Raw genomic sequence first — 20,036 nt, 5'->3', positions numbered from 1 at the left:
ACTCTCAGCCAGAAGTTGGTTTTTAAGTTAGGCCACGTAGGGATCACTGTGGTCATACTTATTAATTGTGTAGGTTCCTGGACCTATCTCCAAGAGAATGGGATTCAGTAAGTCTGGTATGGCACAAAGAAAAAGTAAAAAAATTGTTTTTTTGATACTGGAGCTAGAACCCACTGAATGACATCCCTAGTCCTTTTTATTTTTTTAATTTTTGAGACAGGATCCCACTAAATTGCTGAGGGGGTTGCTTGCTATGTTGCTGAGGCTGGCCTTGGACTTGGCAATCCTCCGCAGCCTTCCAAGCCACTGGAATTAAGGAGTACACCACCATATCCAAACATGATTCAGTATTAAACATTACTTAATGAAATTAATGTTAAAAATATTGCTTTGTCAGTATAGCAAAAAAAAAAAAAAGTATTTCAGACTCTTCAGAAATTCTGCATATTGCCTCAGCATGCTGCATGTGTAAGCACATGGAAGTTCTCTGTTGATGTGCTGATGCACCAGAGTAATGTCTCTGTATGTGGTTCTGTCCCTTGTAAAGGAATGTCAGGTGTGTGTTGACTTGGAGTGTTATATGTGTTGAAGGAATAATGCTGATTTTTATGCATTCACTAATAATGTGTGAATAAAATGTATTAGGTAAATAGAAATCCTTGTAACTCTTCCAGGAACGAAAAAAGAGATTCACTAGTATAACGTGTAATATCATATTATAGAGTTGGAGAATTCTTAGAAAATGTACCTTTTTAATCAGTATGTTAGTTTAATTTTGGTATTTTGCTTTGCTCTCAGTAGTTTTACTTTTTTATATACTTATTGTTTAGTTGTAGTTGGACACAATATCTTTATTTTATTTATTTATTTTTATGTGGTGCTGAGGATCAAACCTAGGGCCTCACACATGGTAGGTGAGCGCTTTACCGCTGAGCCATAATCCCAGCCCATTAGTTGTTTTACTTTGAATTGTACTTTTGTAAGCCCAAAGCATCTGTTCTTCTTTCCTGCTTAATGTATATGTGGTGTATTGTGTGTGTGTGTGTGTGTTTGTGTTGCTGGGGATTGAAGCCAGAGCCTTGTGCATGTAAGGCAAGTACTCTACCAGCTGAGCTGTATCTCCAGCCCCGGTGTATTTATTTTTGCATGTTGGTTTTTGAGGCTGTTGTAACTTCTTCTTCTTCTTCTTTTTTTTTTTTTTTTTTTTTTTAGAAAAAATCAAATGATATTATGACATTTTTTTAGTGTTTTTTTTTTTTTTTGTGTGTGTGTGTGTTTTTAATTTTGTGGTACTTAGGATCAAACTCAGGTTATTGCTTGTAAGGCAAGCTCTCTACCCTGAACTATATCAACAGTCTGATGTTATGACATTTGAAGGTATTTTTTGCCAGCTCCCACCCAAAGATTCTTTGTAAACCCTAATCATTGCTTCTAACATGAATAATTCGTCAGAATTTCCCAGCAGATCTGGAGATAGAGTAAAATTTTGAAGCTAGTGAGAATAATTTTTATAAATGGTTGTAATAATACTTCTACCTAGATAATCTTAGTTTTTCTTGAAGTGTAGGCAAGCCTTTTTAAAATAGATTTTCATATCTGAAGTCAGGTCCAGGCCTCTGATCAAAGGTAAGTGCCAGAGCTGGGGTGTATCAGGCATAAGGCCTGAGCTCAGTTCTCAGCGCGTGTACACATACACCCACACACCCCAAAAAGAAAGAAAAATAAATGCTTCCAGACCTCAGGTTTTGTGAATTTATTGATCTTTATGTTGTCTCTTATTCTATTGGAAGTTTCTTCTGTTTAAATTTTAACTAGTCTATAGAGCAGTTTCAATAAAGGTAAATTAGTATATATCCTTATATGAAGGTATATTATTTTTTGACTCTTATATGGAGTGACTACTTAAGAAATCTGAATATTATTTTATTGTATTTTATTTATTTATTTAAAAGCATAGGAAAGGAACATTTTTTTTTTTAAGAGAGAGAAAGAGAGAGAGAGAGAGGGAGAGAGAGAGAATTTTATTTATTAGTTTTCGGCAGACACAACATCTTTGTTTGTATGTGGTGCTGAGGAACGAACCCCGGCCGCACGCATGCCAGGCGAGCGCGCTACCGCTTGAGCCACATCCCCAGCCCTGAATATTATTTTAGTCACTGGTTTGTATAGTGCTGTTTTTGTCTGAAGATCTCTTGTATAAACTTACCTTGTAATATCTATTTATAGATTAAGAAACTCAGTCTGAGGTCTTTGTATCCACTTCCCTCCATTATTAATTAGGAAATAAAATGTTCCATGTTGTTAGTATTTATCACTCATACAGTTTCTGTCATGGCCTGATCTCTCTAAATACCTACAAAGTCAGCCCCTTTTTTATAGGTTACTCAGCACTAGCGTTGAAAAGTGGTATAAGTGGTCTAAATATACTCCTAACTGCCATCTAGTTTCTTTCTTTCTTTCTTTTTTTTTTAATTCAATTTTTCAAGGAGAACTTCAAAACTGCCATCTAATTTTAATCTTACTCCTGTCTTTTAGTCTTCCTGGCTTTGCATGTGCCATCACTGTGACGGTAACTGGACAGACTGACACTTATTCATGTTTTTATCTTTCAACAGGGGAAAATGCAGTGTTGCTCTTCTGAATGAGACAGAATCAGTATTGTCGTATCTTGAGAAAGAGGTAATCATAGTCATTCCTGTTCTATGTGTTTTCCCTCTTTATTTCATATGAAGCCCATATCTTTGTTTTTATTTCCTTTTGTACCAAATCATTATTACACCATTACAGTGTTACAGTAAAGGTGTAATGACTAGAATGTGTTTGTGTAATTTCATTTTCCTGGTTAATTGAGGTAAGAGCAAAAACTCTGCCTTGTTTTTTTAGTCACCAGTGAAAAGGCTTTCACAAGTTAGATAAATACTTTTGGCTTAAATAAATAGATACTTTAGTGTACTTGTTTGGTATACTTATTTCCTATATTTTGGCTTTAACAAATGAATACTTCAGTATACTCTGTTACTTTTGTTTTTTTAAATAAATGGCTTTTCTTTTAGATTCTTTCCAGACAAGATTTTGCCATTGTTGGTTTGTTTCCTTTTCTGGAATCCTATTAAAGTTTGTCAATTAATAATATTTCTTTCTCTGAACCTCAACAAGAAACATTTAACAGGTTGAATTAGATAGAACATGTACTTCATTGGAAGGAGGAAGCTCTTATAAACAGAATGTTCTATTGTATACATAAGATTAGATAACATTTAAAATAATATCATTAGTATTATGGGAATATATTTTACTATTATTAATGTTTTAGTGTTTAATCTCTCTTTTTTAATACTCCCCACCCCATTCTCTGTTTCCTTCCTTCCTTCCTTCCTTCCTTCCTTCCTTCCTTCCTTCCTTCCTTCCTTCCTTCCTTCCTTCCTTCCTTCTTTCCTTCCATTGAACCCAGGGTACTGTACCACTTAGCTATACCCCAACCCTTTTTATTTGAGACAAAGTCTAACTAGATTGCCCAAATTGGCTTCAAATTTATGATCTTCCTGCCTCAGTCTCCTAAAGAAGCACCACTGTTTCGCCCTTCCCCATTCTTTTTTTAAAAATATATTTTTTATTGTCAATGGATCTTTATTTTTTAATATGTAGTGCTAAGAATCGAACCCAGTGCCTCACAGGTAAGCATTCTACCACTGAGCTACAACCTCATCCCCCCTATTCTTTATTACATAACTGTATTTTTAAAAAGAATTAGAGACATATTTCCTTTTAAAAAGTATTTCTTCTATACTCAAAAGCATTGTTCCTATCCCAGAAAAAGAAAATATAACATAAAAACTTTAATACAAAAAAGGAGAGCTATTGTTCACTAGAAAATCTATTTTAAAAAACTAGAAAAGAAAAAAAACACATACACACAAGAAAACACACAAAAAAACTTTCAAAGTGGATAAAATGTAACAGCCTTTATAACTTATGCTTGTGAAATTTAAAAAAGATGGTAGATTTTTGTCATTAGTCTGTACAAAATGATGGATAATAATAATGCTCAGGGATTGTGGCTTAGTGGTAGAGCGCTCGCCTAACACGTGTGAGGCTCTGGGTTTGGTCCTTAGCACCACATAAAAATAAATAAAATAAAGATATGTGTCCAACTATAACTAAACAATGAATATTTTAAAAATAATGCTCAGAAATTAACATTAGTTCACAGAAGAAGAAATAAAATAAAACATTCAGTATGTTTCAGTGTATTTTATTGGTATTTTTGGATAAGAGGAATTTTTTAATTGATTTTTTCCCCCCTTCTCATTTATTGTATTTGCTTAAGGACTTTAGTTGATGAAACTTAGAAAAGATCTTTATCATCTTACCTGATACCTGATTTGATTTTTGACTACCTGCTCCATTTCAATCTTTGGGCTAGGAAGAATTAATCTCTCTCTTTGCAGGAGGAAAAAAATTAGGAAAATAATACTGCTTGTATCATATACTTTTTGATTTGAAAAACAGTTTTTTTGTGTGTGTGTGTGATTTAGATTTGTTCTCTTGTCTATTACAAGATCATCCTTGAAAGATCTGTTTTGGTTTTTTTAGTCATTTAAAAACATTGAGGGGCTGGGATTGTAGCTCAGTGGTAGAGCGCTTGCCTCGCAAGCATGAGGTACTGGGTTCAATCCTTAGCACCACATAAAAAAGTAAACAAAAATAAAGATATTGTGTGCATTTACAACTAAAAAAATAAAATACTGAGCCTGGACAGCGTCTTATGTCTGTAATCCTAGTTACTCAGGAGGATGTAGCTCAGTGGTAGAGTGCTCTGGGTTCAATTCCCCAGTGCCAATAAATAAATAAATAAATAGTGCTTAAAATATTAAGATTGGCATATTTGAAGCTGTTAACTCAAAGAACAGCTTTGTAATCATTATCCTTTACTTTTAACTGTTCATGAAATTGGCTGGTCTAAACGTTCTTAAAACTTTTTTTTATAATATAGTCTAAACATTTCAAATATTTTCCTATATCAGTACATACAGATCTAAGGATTTTAAACAACTGTTAGTTGTATACTCATTTCTTTTTGAGTGTGTGTGTGTTGTCGAGGATTGAACACATGCTAGGCAAGTACTCTACCTCTGGGCTTAATCCTTGTGCCTAAAATCCTTTTTAAAAAAAATATTTATTTTTAGTTGGACACAATACCTTTTATTTATTTATTTTCATGTGGTGCTGAGGCTGGAACCCAGGGCCTCATACATGCTAACAAGCGCTCTACTGCTGAGCCACAACCCCAGTCCCCTAAAATTCTTTTTTATTGGATCACCATGTTAATGAGTTTTACAGATTAAAAGGGACCTTAGGTATCTCTGGTTTTAAATCTCATGGTAAGCCATTGGCAGTGTTTTCAGATACTGAGTAATATGCTTTATTGTTTTTGTCTAGAAAGCAAAACAAAGAACCGAGTACATAGTGATCACCCCCTCTTACTCTGTTAAGGAGGATGGTTTTTTTATATATTTGTATAGATTTTTACTTCTTAGATAACATTTAAAATATGCACAAATATCACATATCAGTGTCACTTTTTAGCACTTATTTGATCTTTTCTCCTGACAGTTATCCATGGTTAAAATATCATGTGGAATTTCTCAGTGAATGGAATAACTTTATTTTTTCCCCTTTGTCCTTACTATAGTATGAAAGAGCCCTAAAAGGAGTCACTTCACGGTCTGGCAGTTATCTCTTATTTGCAGCTTGCTTGGCTGATCTTGGTAACATGCTGATGGTAGGGATAAGCCCTTCTAGCATAGAATGCAGAGAATTATACAATACATGATCTCTCTTTTTTTTTTCTTTTTTTTAAAAGAGAGAGTGAGAGGGGGGGAAGAGAGAGAGAGAGAGAGAGAGAGAGAGAGAGAGAGAGAGAGAGAGAATTTTAACATTTATTTATTTTTTCTTAGTTCTCGTCGGACACAACATCTTAGTTTGTATGTGGTGCTGAGGATCGAACCTGGGCCGCAGGAATGCCAGGCGAGCGCACTACCGCTTGAGCCACATCCCCAGCCCCAATACATGATCTCTTGGTCCTAATGGGAAGCAGAGGATAGGACTTTGCTGGTTTAGACTCCAGTGGCTCTACAGAATTTAGTACAGTACTGGTGGCCAGGTCATTTTCTCCATTAAGCCCCGTAACTCTAGGGCATTTGATCTTCTTAAGGGACCATTGGAGTGTTTTATGTGTTCTATTGGTAGGTGGTGTGTTTAGTTATGTTTGTATGCCTGTCTGTACACATACCTGTATTTCAGAATTTAAAAGAGAACTGCAGAATTATAATTAGTAAGTATTCAATTAAATTTCTAATGTAATATTCATAAACTACATGTAAATTCAACTCTTACACAGTGTAGTCAATGTGAGATGTGTGTGTCTTTTAATATTTTGAATAAAATGTAGTTTGGACACTTAAACAATTAGAGTGCCTGTGTCCATGAAGACAGCCTACTACTTGGTGCAGACATTGGAGGTTAGAAGATACTTGATTTTAGGTGTCTGACCTTTGAGTTTTGGTTTAACTTTGCTAGCTTTCCAAAACTCTTCTTTAGAGCAGTTAATGTTTTTCTCTTTCAAACTATAACAAATAGGGCTGGGCTTGTGGCTCAGTGGTAGCACACTTGTCTGGCATGTGTGAGGCACTGGGTTCGATCCTCAGCGCCACATTAAAAAAAATAGATAAAATAAAGGTATTAAAAAAACTAAAATAATAAAACCTTATAATCTACTTTAGTTAAAGCTATTTCTTTTGCTTTTTAAAATTCTGCACTATTATACATGATGACAATAACACTGACTCTCCTTAAAGACTTATGAATTTGTTCACGTGAAGGAAATTTTATATATTCTCTGAAGTTTTATGCTTTTATTATTGCGACATTGATTTTATTGCTCTACAAACAGTAAAAGGAATTAAGTTTACCTAGGTATTTTCTGTCATTTTTTTCAGGATACCTTTTTCTACTCCTTGGTCTATGACCCCTCAGTGAAAACACTATTAGCTGACAAAGGTGAAATCAGAGTGGGTCCTAGATACCAAGCAGACATTCCAGAAATGCTCTTAGAAGGTACGTTTTCTTTTGGGTTTCAAGTCCTATGAAAACCTGTGTTTTGAAATTCAAGTATTCTCATCCTCATGTGCAAGAAGCAACTTTAAGAGTAGAGTTATGAGCCCTTCCAGCCCTAGAAGCATAACAAATAGCAGTGGGAAATGATTTCTCTCATCAGTTATTCATTTGTGACTTCAGAGATTTTGAGTTTTACGGCTGTATCTATCTATAAGTATAGCTTTAAGATCGTTAGTGGTTTTGAACTTGTGTTTTAATGTGGTATGCTTATTCCTTGAGATTGTTGAATCCCTTTGAAGTCATTTAGCCCAGGCTAGATAGAGTCTAGCAAACAGCTACATTTTGGTGTTTTTTTTTTTTTTTTTAAGCTGATCTGGGTACTTTATGTACCAGAAGAATTCAAAGCTTTGCATTTTTGAAAACAGATCGTTCCTAGCAAGACTTAGTTTTCTTTCTCCTGTCACAACTGTACACTAAGATCTATTTTCTAAAATAAAGTAAAATATTTTTACTTTTAAAAAACGAAATGCCATAGGCATAGTGGCACATGCCTGCAATCCCAGCTACTTGGGAGCTGAGGCAGGAGGTTTTTAAGTTTGAGGCCAGCCTGGGCAATTTACCTAGACCCCGCCTTAAAATAAAAATTAAAGCAGTGAGTGGTGGCACATGCCTGTAATTGCAGTGACCCACAAGGCTTCAAAGTTCAAAGCTAGCCTCAGCAACTTATGCCTAAGCTATGCCCTAAGCAATTTAGTGAGAATCTTCTCTCAAAATAAAAACTGAAATGGGCTGGGGATGTGACTCAATGATAGAGAACCTTAGATTCTACCCGCAATATCACCACCCAAATACCTCCTGGCCAAAAAAAAAATCAAGACTGTGTAATGTAGACAATGAATGATGCCTCTTCTCTTTCATTCTACATGCATACTGTAACTGTTCAGGGCATTTCTTTTGTTCATACCTGGGCTTGCAAGGTTCAGGAACACTTCTCATTCAGTGGCACACTGCATGTGTTATTTTGTAACCACTTCTTTCTCAACAGTATATGACTGGCATTTTTACATAAATAGAGTTAATTCATTCTGTTTTGTGACATTATCATTCTTTTCTTTCCATGGATGTATAATTTCTCTTTTTTTAAACTTTATTCTAATTTGTTATATATGACAGCAGAATGCATTTCAATTTATATTACATATATAGCCGTATATACGTATTTTTCATATCTCTGGTTGTACAATGTAGAGTCACACCATTCGTGTCTTCATACATGTACATGTACTCTTCATACATGTACTTAAAGTAATGATGTCCATCTCATTCCTGCCCCCACTCCCTCTCTCTTCCCCTCCCTCCACTTTGCCCTATCTGGAATTTATCCATTCCTCCCATGGTCCCCATTCCTCCCATCATCCCCATTATGAATCAGCATCCTTTTATCAGAGAAAACTTTCGGCCTTTGTTTTTTGATATTGGCTAACTTCACTTAGCTTTATATTCTCCAGCTTCATACATTTACCTGCAAATGCCATGATATTATTGTCTTTCAATGCTGAGTAATATTCCATTGTGTATATATGCCATATTTTCTTTATCCATTCATCTACTGAAGGACATCTCAGTTGGCTCCACAGTTTAGCTATTGTGAATTGTGTTACTATAAACATTGATGTGGCAATGTCCCTGTAGTATGCTGTTTTTAAGTCCTTTGGTTGTAGACTTAGGAGAGGGATAGCTGGATCAAATGGTGGTTTCATTCCCTTTCCAAGAAATCTCCATACTGCTTTCCATATTGGCTGCACCAGTTTGCAGCCCCACCAGCAATATATGAGTGTCTTTTCCCCAGATGGATATATAATTTCCTTTTCCAGTCTCCTAATGATAGATTTTTAGGTATTGCCATTTTTTTGGCATTACAAAAGATGCTGACAGAAAATCTGCACATATATTATGTTTTTAAAGTCACAACTCCCTTGAAATGAAATGGTATATAAAATTTTTTGTTGTAATGCTGAGGTTTGAACCTAGGACCTTGCAAATGCCAGGCAAGTGCTCTTCTGCTGAGCTAATCCACTCACCCCTTTATTTACTTTTTAGATACTGAAAATCCTTTGCCCTGCATTTTTATGTATGAGGGACAGATTCTCCCACCAATACTGGTCATTAGGACTCTTGCCTGCCTTTGTTTTTACTTTTTCTTCTAGATAAATTCATATATCATTTTTTTAATTTGAGCATTTATTTTTAAAAATTATAATTATGGGCTAGGGTTGTGGCTCAGAGGTAGAGTGCTTGCTTATTAGCATGTGTGAGGCACTGGGTTTGATCCTCAGCACCACATTAAAAAGAAAAAAAAGGTATTGCGTCAACGTGCAACTAAAAAATAAATGTTTAAAAAAATTATAATTATGCTTGCCAGGGTTACTTTTAGCTCTTCTGTGAATTTCTTATGCATTTTTTTTTTTTTTTTGGTTTCATGTACTGGGGATTGAACTCAGGAACTTGACCACTGAGCCACATCCCCAGACTTATTTTGTATTATATTTAGAGACAGGGTCTCACTGAGTTGGTTAGCACCTCCCTTTTTTGCTGAGGCAGCTTCCTGAGCTGCTGGGATTACTAGCATGTGCTATTATGCCTGGCTCCTTATGCATTTTAAAATCTTGTTTCTTATTTTTTATTATTTGTTGATAAGAACTTTTTTAAAAAATATTTTTTAAGTTGTAGATGGACACAATACCTTTTATTTGTTTATTTTTATGTGGTGCCAGGGATAGAACCCAGTGCCTCACGCATGATGGGCAAGCGCTCTATCACTGAGCCACGACCCCAGCCCTTGATAAGAACTTCTTGAATATTAAAGGTATTTATTCTTTGTCCATAAGTATTTCCACTTTTGTCATTTGATTTAAAAGAGTTTTTTAAGGATATTTTGGGTTCTTTTTTCGTTGTAGTTGGACACAATACCTTTATTTATTTATTTTTATGTGGGCCGAGGATCGAACCCAGCACCTCACACATGCTAGGTGAGTGCTGTACCACTGAGCCACAACCCCAGCCCCTAAAGAATCTTTTAAAAATATATTTTTTTTTAGTGTAGGTCGACACAATACCTTTATTTTATTTTATGTGGTATTGAGGATTGAATGAACCCAGAGTTTCACACATGGGAGACGAGCGCTGTACCGCTGAGCCACAACCCCTGATTTAAAAGAATTTTAATAGTGACTTTAAATTTGTTTAATAGAGAAGTTAGAATTTACTGGGGCTGGGAGTTTGACTCAGCGGTAGAGCGTTTGCTTAGTACATGCGAGGCCCTGGTTTCTATCATCAGCACCACATAAAAATAAATAAATAAAATAAAGATATTGTGTTCAACTACCACTAAAAAATAAATATTAAAATTAAAGAAGTGTAGAATTTATCAGTCTTTCCTTGAAGGTCTTTGCGATTTGCACAAAAATCCCTCTACTTTTGTTTGGCTTCCATCTGGTTATTAAAATGAATATGCTCTTCCATGGGTTCTTCTCTCTCTTTGCATGTTTTTACTTCTAGAAACCAAACTCAAAAATTAAGTCAACAGATAACACACAAGAGTTAGATCATAGGATACATGTGGTGGGTAAATGGGGTGGTTATGAAACATGTCAAGCCTCAGACTTCAAAATTCTTACAAATTCAAATACCTGGAGGGTAAGTCAGTAAAGCTGGGAGAGCAAAATGCCAAGTCTCTATTGACTGTTTTGGCAGTTTTTTTGAGTGGATTGTTTGTAGTGAGTGAGTTTATTACAGGTTGAGACATTGTTTATAACCTTTTTTGTATCAGTGCTAGGGTTTGAACCTCTGGCCTAGTTCATATCAGGCAAGGGCTTTACTACTGAATTTATAGCCCCATCCCTTTTTAAGTTTTATTATAACACAAGGTCCTTTTTAAGTTGCACAAGCTGGCCTTGAACTGGGTAATCTTCCTATCTTAGCCTCCCAGGCAGCTGGAATTACAGGTGAGCCACACATTCAGTTGCTTGTGACCTTCATGTCTGTGCAAATCACCTTGTCTTACAGAAATCAGTTTTGGATGTTTAGAGTCCTTAGTGTTTGGTATTAGACTTACAACACTGTACTTAAGTAATAAGTAAACATTATTTCACTAAAAATTTTGGCTTTTAATTTTATAACTAGTGCTATAGTGAGTATCCTCTTTTATAATGTATACTGCATGCTCTATAGATGTAACTGGAAAATGTGTTTCAAGATGTGAAATTGCTAAATCATTGGGCACGTGTGTTTTAAATTTTGTAGAAGAAGCCAAACTGTCTTCCAAGTTGTCATTTGTATGAGGGTATATTCTTATTTTAATTAACTTAGAATTTATATGCAGTAAACCGCACCCTTTTTAGTGTACAATTCTGTGAGTTTTTGACAAATGTATGTTCTTCTAGTAAAACATTTCTGTAAGTCCATCTGTGTACTCACTGCACAGGTCCCCCTGCTTGGTTCTGCATTTCCAAGCAGCCTTCCATTATTCTTCCCTAAATGTGATCTCTCACTTCTCTCGGCTCTGTAGATCAGGTCATTCACATAATCTTTTATACTGTTTTTATTATTCGACTTTTATAAATGTGGTCTTTTAGAGATGTTTATTCTGTGGTTCTCCTTTGAGCATCGTGTAAGCCTAGACATATAGTAAAGTTACATATTTTTGCTTATTAGTGATATGAATAAGTGCTGAACCAAATACTGGTTGGAATGATTCAAATAACAACGGGGGAAAAAAACCCCAGACCAAAAACAATAACAACAAAACAAAAACCAGATCATACAGTCTCGTAAGCTCTTATTTATTTGAAAAACCATTTGAATATAGTATTGGCCCCCGAAAAGCATAAAGGGTGGGATGTAATTTGGAAAATATAAATACCTAGCTGGGAATTTTTTAAAAAAAATTATTTTAGGAAACAATGAAAGTACAATATTTATTCTTTCAGTTCTCAGAAAAAACATGTGGTTCTTAGGTTTGTATTTTCCAGGTAAGAGCAATGATTCTTAATAGGTTTTAAGTTATGCCTGCTATCTAACAAAGGATCCTTCCTATTAGCAAAATGGGAATGAATATTTATTGATGGTATATCTTATAGTTCATGAACAAGTGTTAATTGATTTATGTGTGTCTATGTGTTAGTTGACTTTTAACACAATGTTTCTCCTAGTTTTTCTGTGGGTGAGTGGTTTTTTCAGAAATACTACACAATGCAACCTTAAATAAGAAAAGTCTGATTGTTACGGACAGAGTGGGAAGCATACCCTCATTGAGCTTCTTGAGGTACCCTGGTGAGCCATGGGGCTCAGGGGTTTACCATTTGAGTACTGCACACCTGGTAGAAAATCTCCAGGAAACTGTTCAGTAAAAGTACTTATGTTGGGCTGGGGCTGTGGCTCAACAGTAGTGCACTTGCCTGGCATGTGTGAGGCTCTGGGTTCAGTTCTCAGTACCACGTATAAATAAATAAATAAATAAATAAAATAAAGATCTATCAACAACTAAGAAAAAATTAAAAAAAAAAATAAAGTACTTATGTTGAGTCTACTTCCATTTGTAACCTAGCAAAACCAAGGGACTCCACTGTATTCTCTGTCTTTTTCCATTTTTCTATCTTAAATTTTATTTTATTGCAAATAACACAAAATGTCGGAAATGCAGTTATACTGAAAATAAAAGTATCCCCGAGGGTATCTCTTCTTAATTGCTGTCACTGAGTTTTATTCATTTAACATGTTCCTCCAGGCTGCTTGTTATATACATATGAAATTATATACTGTGTTCCATAGTACAGTCGATATGGGGCTTATTTATTTATCACTTACATGTTTTATGATATGGAAAGTTTTCTTTTTCTCTTTTTAAATTTTTTTAAATGTGATTCTAGGGGTTGAACCCAGGACTTGGTACGCAAGCATTCCACCACAGAATGGTTCCAACCCTCTTCCCTTATTTCCTGGGAGTGGGATGTGGGTCTTTATGGATTTTTTTTTTCCTTACTGCTGAAGTTTGTCTTTAATTTGTTGATTTTTTTTCCGTTCGGATTTTGTTAGAATTCTAATTTGGTTGGGATATATTGATTGTTTTTATAATATCGAGCATTATATGGGTCTGTTTCTGAGTTTGTGTTCTGATCCATTTGTCTCTCTGTGCTCTTGTGCCTCTCTGCTTAATTACAGAGAATTGGTAATATGTGGTAGGGCCTGAGAATAGTCCCAGTCCTAGCTCTTATCTTTCAGTGTTTTCTTACCTTTTGCTGCATTCTTATTTTTCCTAATGAACTTTTTTTTTTTAATTGTTGGTCGTTCAAAACATTACACAGTTCTTAATACATCATATTTCACAGTTTGATTCAAGCGGGTTATGAACTCCCAACTTTACCCCGTATACAGATTGCTGTATCACATCAGTTACCCTTCCATTGATTGACATATTGCCTTTCTAGTGTCTGATGTATTCTGCTGTCAGTCCTATTCTCTACTATCCCCCCTCCCCTCCCCTCCCCTCCCCTCCCCTCCCCTCCCCTCCCCTCCCCTCCCCTCCCCTCCCTTTTGTCTCTCTACCCCTTCTACTGTAAATCATTTCTTCCATTTGTATTATCTTGTCTTACCCCTCCTTTCCTCTTATATATCATTTTGTATAACCCTGATCCTAATGAACTTTTATCATCAGCTTGGCAAATACCTGAAAAGACCCCTCCTCCTATTAAGTTCTCTAGAGAAAATAGACATTTTGATGATGTTTAAGTGTCTTAACCAGAGATGACTTTTCCTTTTTTCAAGGCTACTTTTAAATATTATGGGAGTGAGGGTCCCCCCACCCCCATACAGTTTTAGTCATATACGTTTTATTACATTTTTAACTTTATAACTTGTTAGTTATTTATACATTCATCTTTAATAAAGAACATCACATTTGTAGATTTTATAGAAAAATACATCCCATGCCTCCCACCTTTGTAGTTCCTGGGAATTGAATGCAGGGCCACCACTTCTTTTTATTTTGAAACAGTGTCTTGCTAGGTTGCTTAGGTTACCCTTTTGTGATCCTCCTGCCTCACCCTCCTCAACTGCTGGGATTAGAGGAATGCTCCACTGTACCTGACCCAATTTTTTATAAAATCATAAATGAAGAAGTTATTTTGGATTCTTATTGCAACCTCAAGCATTAAGCTTATCCAGAATTTTTCTGTTCACTTGTAATCAGGTGACCAACTAGATACAATGTTTTGTAAGAACCCCTCCTCCCTTTTCTTCCTAATGAATATATTTTAGAGGGGCAGGGAGTAGGGACACCAATAGATATTAGAACAATTAAACCACACTTGAAAAGCACAGACATTGCCATCACTGAAACAACTATGTATAGCCAGGATCTGATTGCAGAGAAATTAAATAATAGAAAATATAATACTCGTAAGTAGATAGTTAGGATTTAGCTTTAATACATGCATACTAACCTTTTGATACTCTTGTGGGCACATTTTTGTTGGTTTAGTTTTTTTTTTTTTTTTTTAAACTGTGCTAAGGATTGAACCCAGGGCCTCACCTACGCTAGGCAAGAGCTCTTCCACTGAGCTACACCCCCAACCTCCCGAGTGGGTACATTTTGACCAGTGGCCAGATTCTCATTTGCATTGGCATGAAATGTAGAACTAGAATTAATATCCTGGGTAGGTGGCAGGAGCAGTACCATGCCAGAATATGTTTCAGGCTTGCTTTCTTGGAGAACATATCTTGATGGATTCTAAAAGATTGTTGGGTCATTTTCTTGCTAGTGAATAAAAGTGTTTTTGTGGCTTTGGAATTTTAAAATTCATTTATGGCTACCTACCACCTAACAAACTCTGGAGGTCTAGAATGATGAGAATGTAATTTGCAAATGAAGGAAAAGTTTTTTTCTTTCAGATTTTAAATCTTACATTAAGTTTAAATAAGCTACTTACACATTTTCCATAGAAAAAATATCATGTGGGAAATTTGGAATTTTTATTTAAAAGTGTTGGAATATTAGGATTTTAAGAAAAAATTTATTTTACATGTTAATTAAAAATTTTTAAAATATTATAATAACATTAAATGATTAAACTAGAATTTATTCTGGGTTAACAAATTTGGGTAAAACTTGGCTGATGTGTTTTAATTGGATAAACTTAGGAAATGATTCAACCCCTGTAACTTCCTCTTTATGGAGTGTAATTATTTCCTTTACTCACCAGCACTGTGGCTGGTGAGTAAAGGAAATAATTCTCATGGAGTGTTTAGCACAGGGCTCAAACACTCTGTAGCTGTTACTGGTACTTCTTTCCTGTCCAACTCTGTCTATTGCTGTTACTTAAACACTTGTCAATGATTGGGAATTTCAGGCGCTCTCTCTCTTTGAGAGTTATAGAATTAATTAGTGCATCTTTTACTATAATAATGCATGTTTCTAAAACTAGAATGAGCTCATCTGTAGTCAGAAAACAGGAAAATGGCAGTAGATAAAGTAGAAATTATATTAGTACATGGGAGACTTTCTCTAGTCAGGGAAAAATATTCATTCTCACAGTTGAGAATTTATGGAGGAAAAAAAAGAAGAAAAGGTATTTGGTTATGGTACCTTACACCTTTAATCCCAGCTACTTGGGAGATGGGGCAGGAGAATTACAAGGGTTTTTTGTTGTTGTTATTGTTGTTGGACACAATACCTTTATTTATTTATTTTATGGATACAAGATCTTTATTTTAATTTATTCATTTTTATGTTGTTCTGATTGAATCCAGTGCCTCACATGTGCTAGGCAAGCACTGTACCACTGAGCCAAAATTCCAGCCTGAGGAGAATCACACAAGTTTAAGGCAAGCCTCAGCAATTTTGTGAGATCCTGCCTCAAAAATAAAGTTAAAAAAAAGTGTTGGGGATGTACCTCAGTGGTAGAGCTCTTGCCAACCATGTGTAAGGTTCTGGATTCCATCCCCAGTACCACAGAAGATAAAAAGGAAGAGATTCTATAGAAGTGCCTTCCTCTAGTGCAAGCACCAGCCAATTTAGTGGCCTCAAAATCTGTGGCAGTTTTTACTATGTTAAAACCATATTGGGATGCTTTGAGTTATAGATGAAGAAGCTATGAAAACATTTCTCTAGTGTTTGAAAAGGACGGGTTGACCCTGCATCTTGGATTCTGTTTTTAATTTCACTGACCCTGTACATATGGGCCTACATATACTCAGTGGAGAAAGCATGAATTCGTGGTTTTTATTTCAAGACACGTTATTGCCAAGTTGCTGATGCTGGCCTTGAACTTGTGATCTTCCTGCCTCAGCATCCTGAGTTGCTGGGATTGCAGGTGTGTGCCACCATGCCCAACATATTTCTGCACTTTAATCAACACTTTTTTTTGGAAGGGGCCAGTGGGACTTGAACCCAGGGCCTGGGCAAGCTTTCAACCACAGAGCTTCACCACTAGCCCAACTCGTTTTGATTACTGTTGCTGTATTTTATAACACCATTCAGTTTATTTAATCCTTTCCCTTCTTATTTTAATAAAAAAAGTATTTGATTTGTAGAAATCATTAAAATGATTTTATATACTCCTGAAACTAAATTTTTATACATTTAATCTAGTGAGATACTTTTGTAAAATGATAGTGTATATTTTTATTTTCATAGCAAATGTCATTTTTGAAACATTTTCTTTGTTTGAAATGTCACCAAGTTTTTTAAGTTTGTTTTTTTGATGTCTTTCTAGTAACTCACTATTTATTATTTCATATCTTTATACTTTGACTTGAACTTTCAGAACAATATTTAACAAAAGTGGTAATAAACGGCATCCTTATGTATTTCTGAATTAAATATAACATAAGAGCATAGTGCTGAGTTAACTGGTACAAAGAAAATGAGTTTTAGTTTGAACAAAGAACGTTTCCTGTTGTTGAGGAAAGGGCCTCTTGAATGAAAATGTGATGCAGCCTTAGTTCTTCTGAGTATGTGAACACCATTAGGTGCTCTTAAGGGAAGCACTCTGTCTCTTCTAGAAATTTTAAAATATAGTTGGAGGTATAACACAAACATTTAAAATCATCTCTCTATCTGCATTTCTTCAAAATTATATGAAGCAAAAATAGGAAGTTACATACAGTGATGTAGTTAATTGTCAGGTACATTTGTAGGAATTCAGTGTTTGGCCTGAATTATCATAAATGCAGGAGGGAAGTGGGACTATTACAGTGGCTAAGAATGCACATGACCAAAACATGAAATTCATCACTGTTATAGACCATTCGGATATTGCTGCTAGGTTAAATGAAATTTAGTAATACAAATTATAGGTTCATTCAAGAGCTTTTCCCAGTGAAAAGATAGTCAAACTGTTATATGAATATAGTTATTTGGTGAATCAAGAATTAGGCTTTCATTTTATCCACATTGTTTGATATAGAGCATTTCTTTATTTAGATTTTTGCTGTTTTTTTTTTTTTTGTTGTTGTTGTTGTAGATGGTCACAACATCTTTATTTTATTTTTATGTAGTGCTGAGGATTGAACTCAGTGCTTCTCACATAAGAGGGGAGCACTCTATCACTGAGCCACAACACCAGCCCTTGTTGCTGTTTTTTATTCTCTGGCATTGTGTATATGTTTGGTGTTAATCTGAGTGCATCCAGGAGTGTTTATTTATTGCTTGCAATTCATTTTAGAATTCTTATAATAAATTCTGATATAAACTGTATAGATTCATGGATGTAGTTGAAATTTATCAATTTAACTAACTCAAATTTCAGTAGTAAATATCAGTCTTAACCTTACATTTTGCAGAATTTAACAGAAGGGGCTGAATACTGAATAGTACCACTTCAGCTCATTCCTGTATTTCAGTTTTGCCATAATAATTCTTACTTTTTTTTTTCTTTAAGATACAGGGAAGTTTATTGGTCTCCATTCTCAAGTTTCATATTTTGCAGTCTTTTTGTTTTTAACTGGTCTTTAAAAGTGAACTTGTATTGTAGATTAAAAGAAGGGTGGGAAGAGAAATAGGCAAAAGAAAAAAAGGGAAAATGTTGGTTTTTGTAAACAAAAGCTGTGAAAAATGAAAACTTCAATTTTTTTTTTTTAGATCTCTGTGGCTAAGCACTTGTTCTGCTCTGCTCTGCTCTGCTTTGCTCCTAGTTTGTGCTGGGAGTGGCACATCCTGACAGCAGTGGGCTGATTCGAGACTGCAGGTTGAGTGGCACCTTGTCTGTCCTCTCCTGTTCCATTGATACCCACTTGCTCCTGTGCTAGGAGTTGGTCATCAGGGACTCTTTGGTTTCATGGTATGATGTCACTGAGTATAAGGCATGCTGTCTGATTACACATGGCAGTGATCAAAATTAAAACAAAGCCAAACTCAGTCTCTGTCAGCAAAGAGCTCTTACTTAATCCAGTAGAATTCATAGTCATAAAGAAAAATTCCAGTTGACTCTTGTAGTTTTACTTCTCTTCTCTTCTTTCTCTTCCCCCCTCCTCTTCCTCCTCCTCCTCCTCCTCCTCTTCTTCTTCTTCCTCCCCCTCCCTCTCTCTCTCGGACTGAATATTGAACTCAGGGACACTTTATCCCTGAGCTACATTTGCAGTACTTTTTATTTTGAGACAGGGTCTTGCTAAGTTGCTGAGGCTGGCCTTGAACTTGCTCCCCTCCCTGCCTCAGCCTCAGCCTCCCAAGTCACTAGGATTACAGGCGTGCACCATCACCTTTGGCCTATTTCCTTTTACCATCTTTTGTTCTGCATCAAGTCCTTCCCAATTGTTGTATCTCCCTGTAAGATGTTAAAGCATCTTGTACCATAGTGAGTCCTTGGCCTTCACCTCCTATTTGTGTTCCTTCTTTCTGCCAATGCCAGCACTATCCATACAGCCCATAAGACTTGAAATCTAACCTCTACCTCCATGTGTCACTGGCATCCTGAATCTTCTCTTTGCTCTCTCTTGCTATTCTAGCACCATGTTTCAGCTCCTCATTAACTACAGGTGGAACTCAAAGGAATTGGATAACATCTTTTTTACCTCGTCAGTTACCTGTGCAGAGTAAATCATGTACCATTGCCAACTAGGACAGTTTGGTTCTGGTTTTGTCCTTCCCTTACTCAAAAAACAAAGGCTTAGTCAGGTGCAGTGGTACATGCCTGTAATTCCAGTGACTAGGAAGGCTGAGACAGGAGCATCTTAAATTTGAGACCAGCTTGGGAAATAAGAGACCCTCTCTGGAAATAAAGTAAAATGTGTTAGGGATATAGCTCAGTGGTAGAGCACTTGCCTAGCATGTGTGAGCCTCTGGGTTCAATCATCAGTCTCCCTTCACCCCCAGCCCCTGCCATGTACCTGCATAGACAATAGCTTCCCATTACCTCCAAAGAAAATCTGTTCAGAAAATCTGTGTAGAATCTCCAGTAATGTGTTCATAACCCCCCTTCTCTTGACTATCTTTTCTCATTCTCCTTAATGTTCTCCAGGCAATAAAAGCTATTTTTCTATCACATTTTAATACCCCATGACTTTGTTCCCGTTCTCATAGTTTTTTAAAGTCCTCTTCCTCTGCCAGGGTTTCATAACCTTTCGGTTCTTAGCAGAAATGCCACTCCCTTCATGACATTGTTTCCTAGCTAGTCTGACATGATTTCTCTAGTCTTTGGATTCTTTCAGCCATATTAATATGTCTCTTATGACATCTGTTTCTTTTATTTGTATCAAAGGCATTTATGCACATGTTTTATCATAGTTGAAGTATCTTATGGCAGGGATGATTTCTCTTTCATCTTTATATTCCTTAGCATGGGACTCAGTGCCTCACACCTACAGGTGCTCAGGAAATGCATGCTACTGCTGATACCAGATGGTTGGTTTGGTTTTATTATCCTCAT

At 35.8% G+C, this 20,036-nt stretch overlaps 1 protein-coding gene across 10 annotated transcripts in view; it reads left to right on the top strand.

Moving 5' to 3' along the window:
- Positions 1 to 20,036, top strand: part of Mta3 (metastasis associated 1 family member 3) — a 239,745-nt gene that overhangs the window by 99,041 nt on the left and 120,668 nt on the right. For all 10 annotated transcript variants that reach the window (XR_013429020.1, XR_013429019.1, XR_005727282.2 and 7 more), the window contains exons 5-6: positions 2,616 to 2,679; positions 6,999 to 7,116. Coding sequence is in view for 7 of the 10 variants with exons in the window: in XM_078029293.1 (XP_077885419.1) it covers positions 2,616 to 2,679; positions 6,999 to 7,116 (182 nt within the window). In the remaining 3 variants the exon portion in view is untranslated. The remainder of the gene's footprint in view (positions 1 to 2,615; positions 2,680 to 6,998; positions 7,117 to 20,036) is intronic.

The sequence above is a fragment of the Ictidomys tridecemlineatus genome, chromosome 12 (genome assembly GCF_052094955.1).
Source record: "Ictidomys tridecemlineatus isolate mIctTri1 chromosome 12, mIctTri1.hap1, whole genome shotgun sequence".
NCBI lineage: Eukaryota > Metazoa > Chordata > Mammalia > Rodentia > Sciuridae > Ictidomys > Ictidomys tridecemlineatus.
The sequence above is the reverse complement of the archived record's forward strand: the minus strand, read 5'-3'. Positions and strand labels throughout refer to the sequence as shown.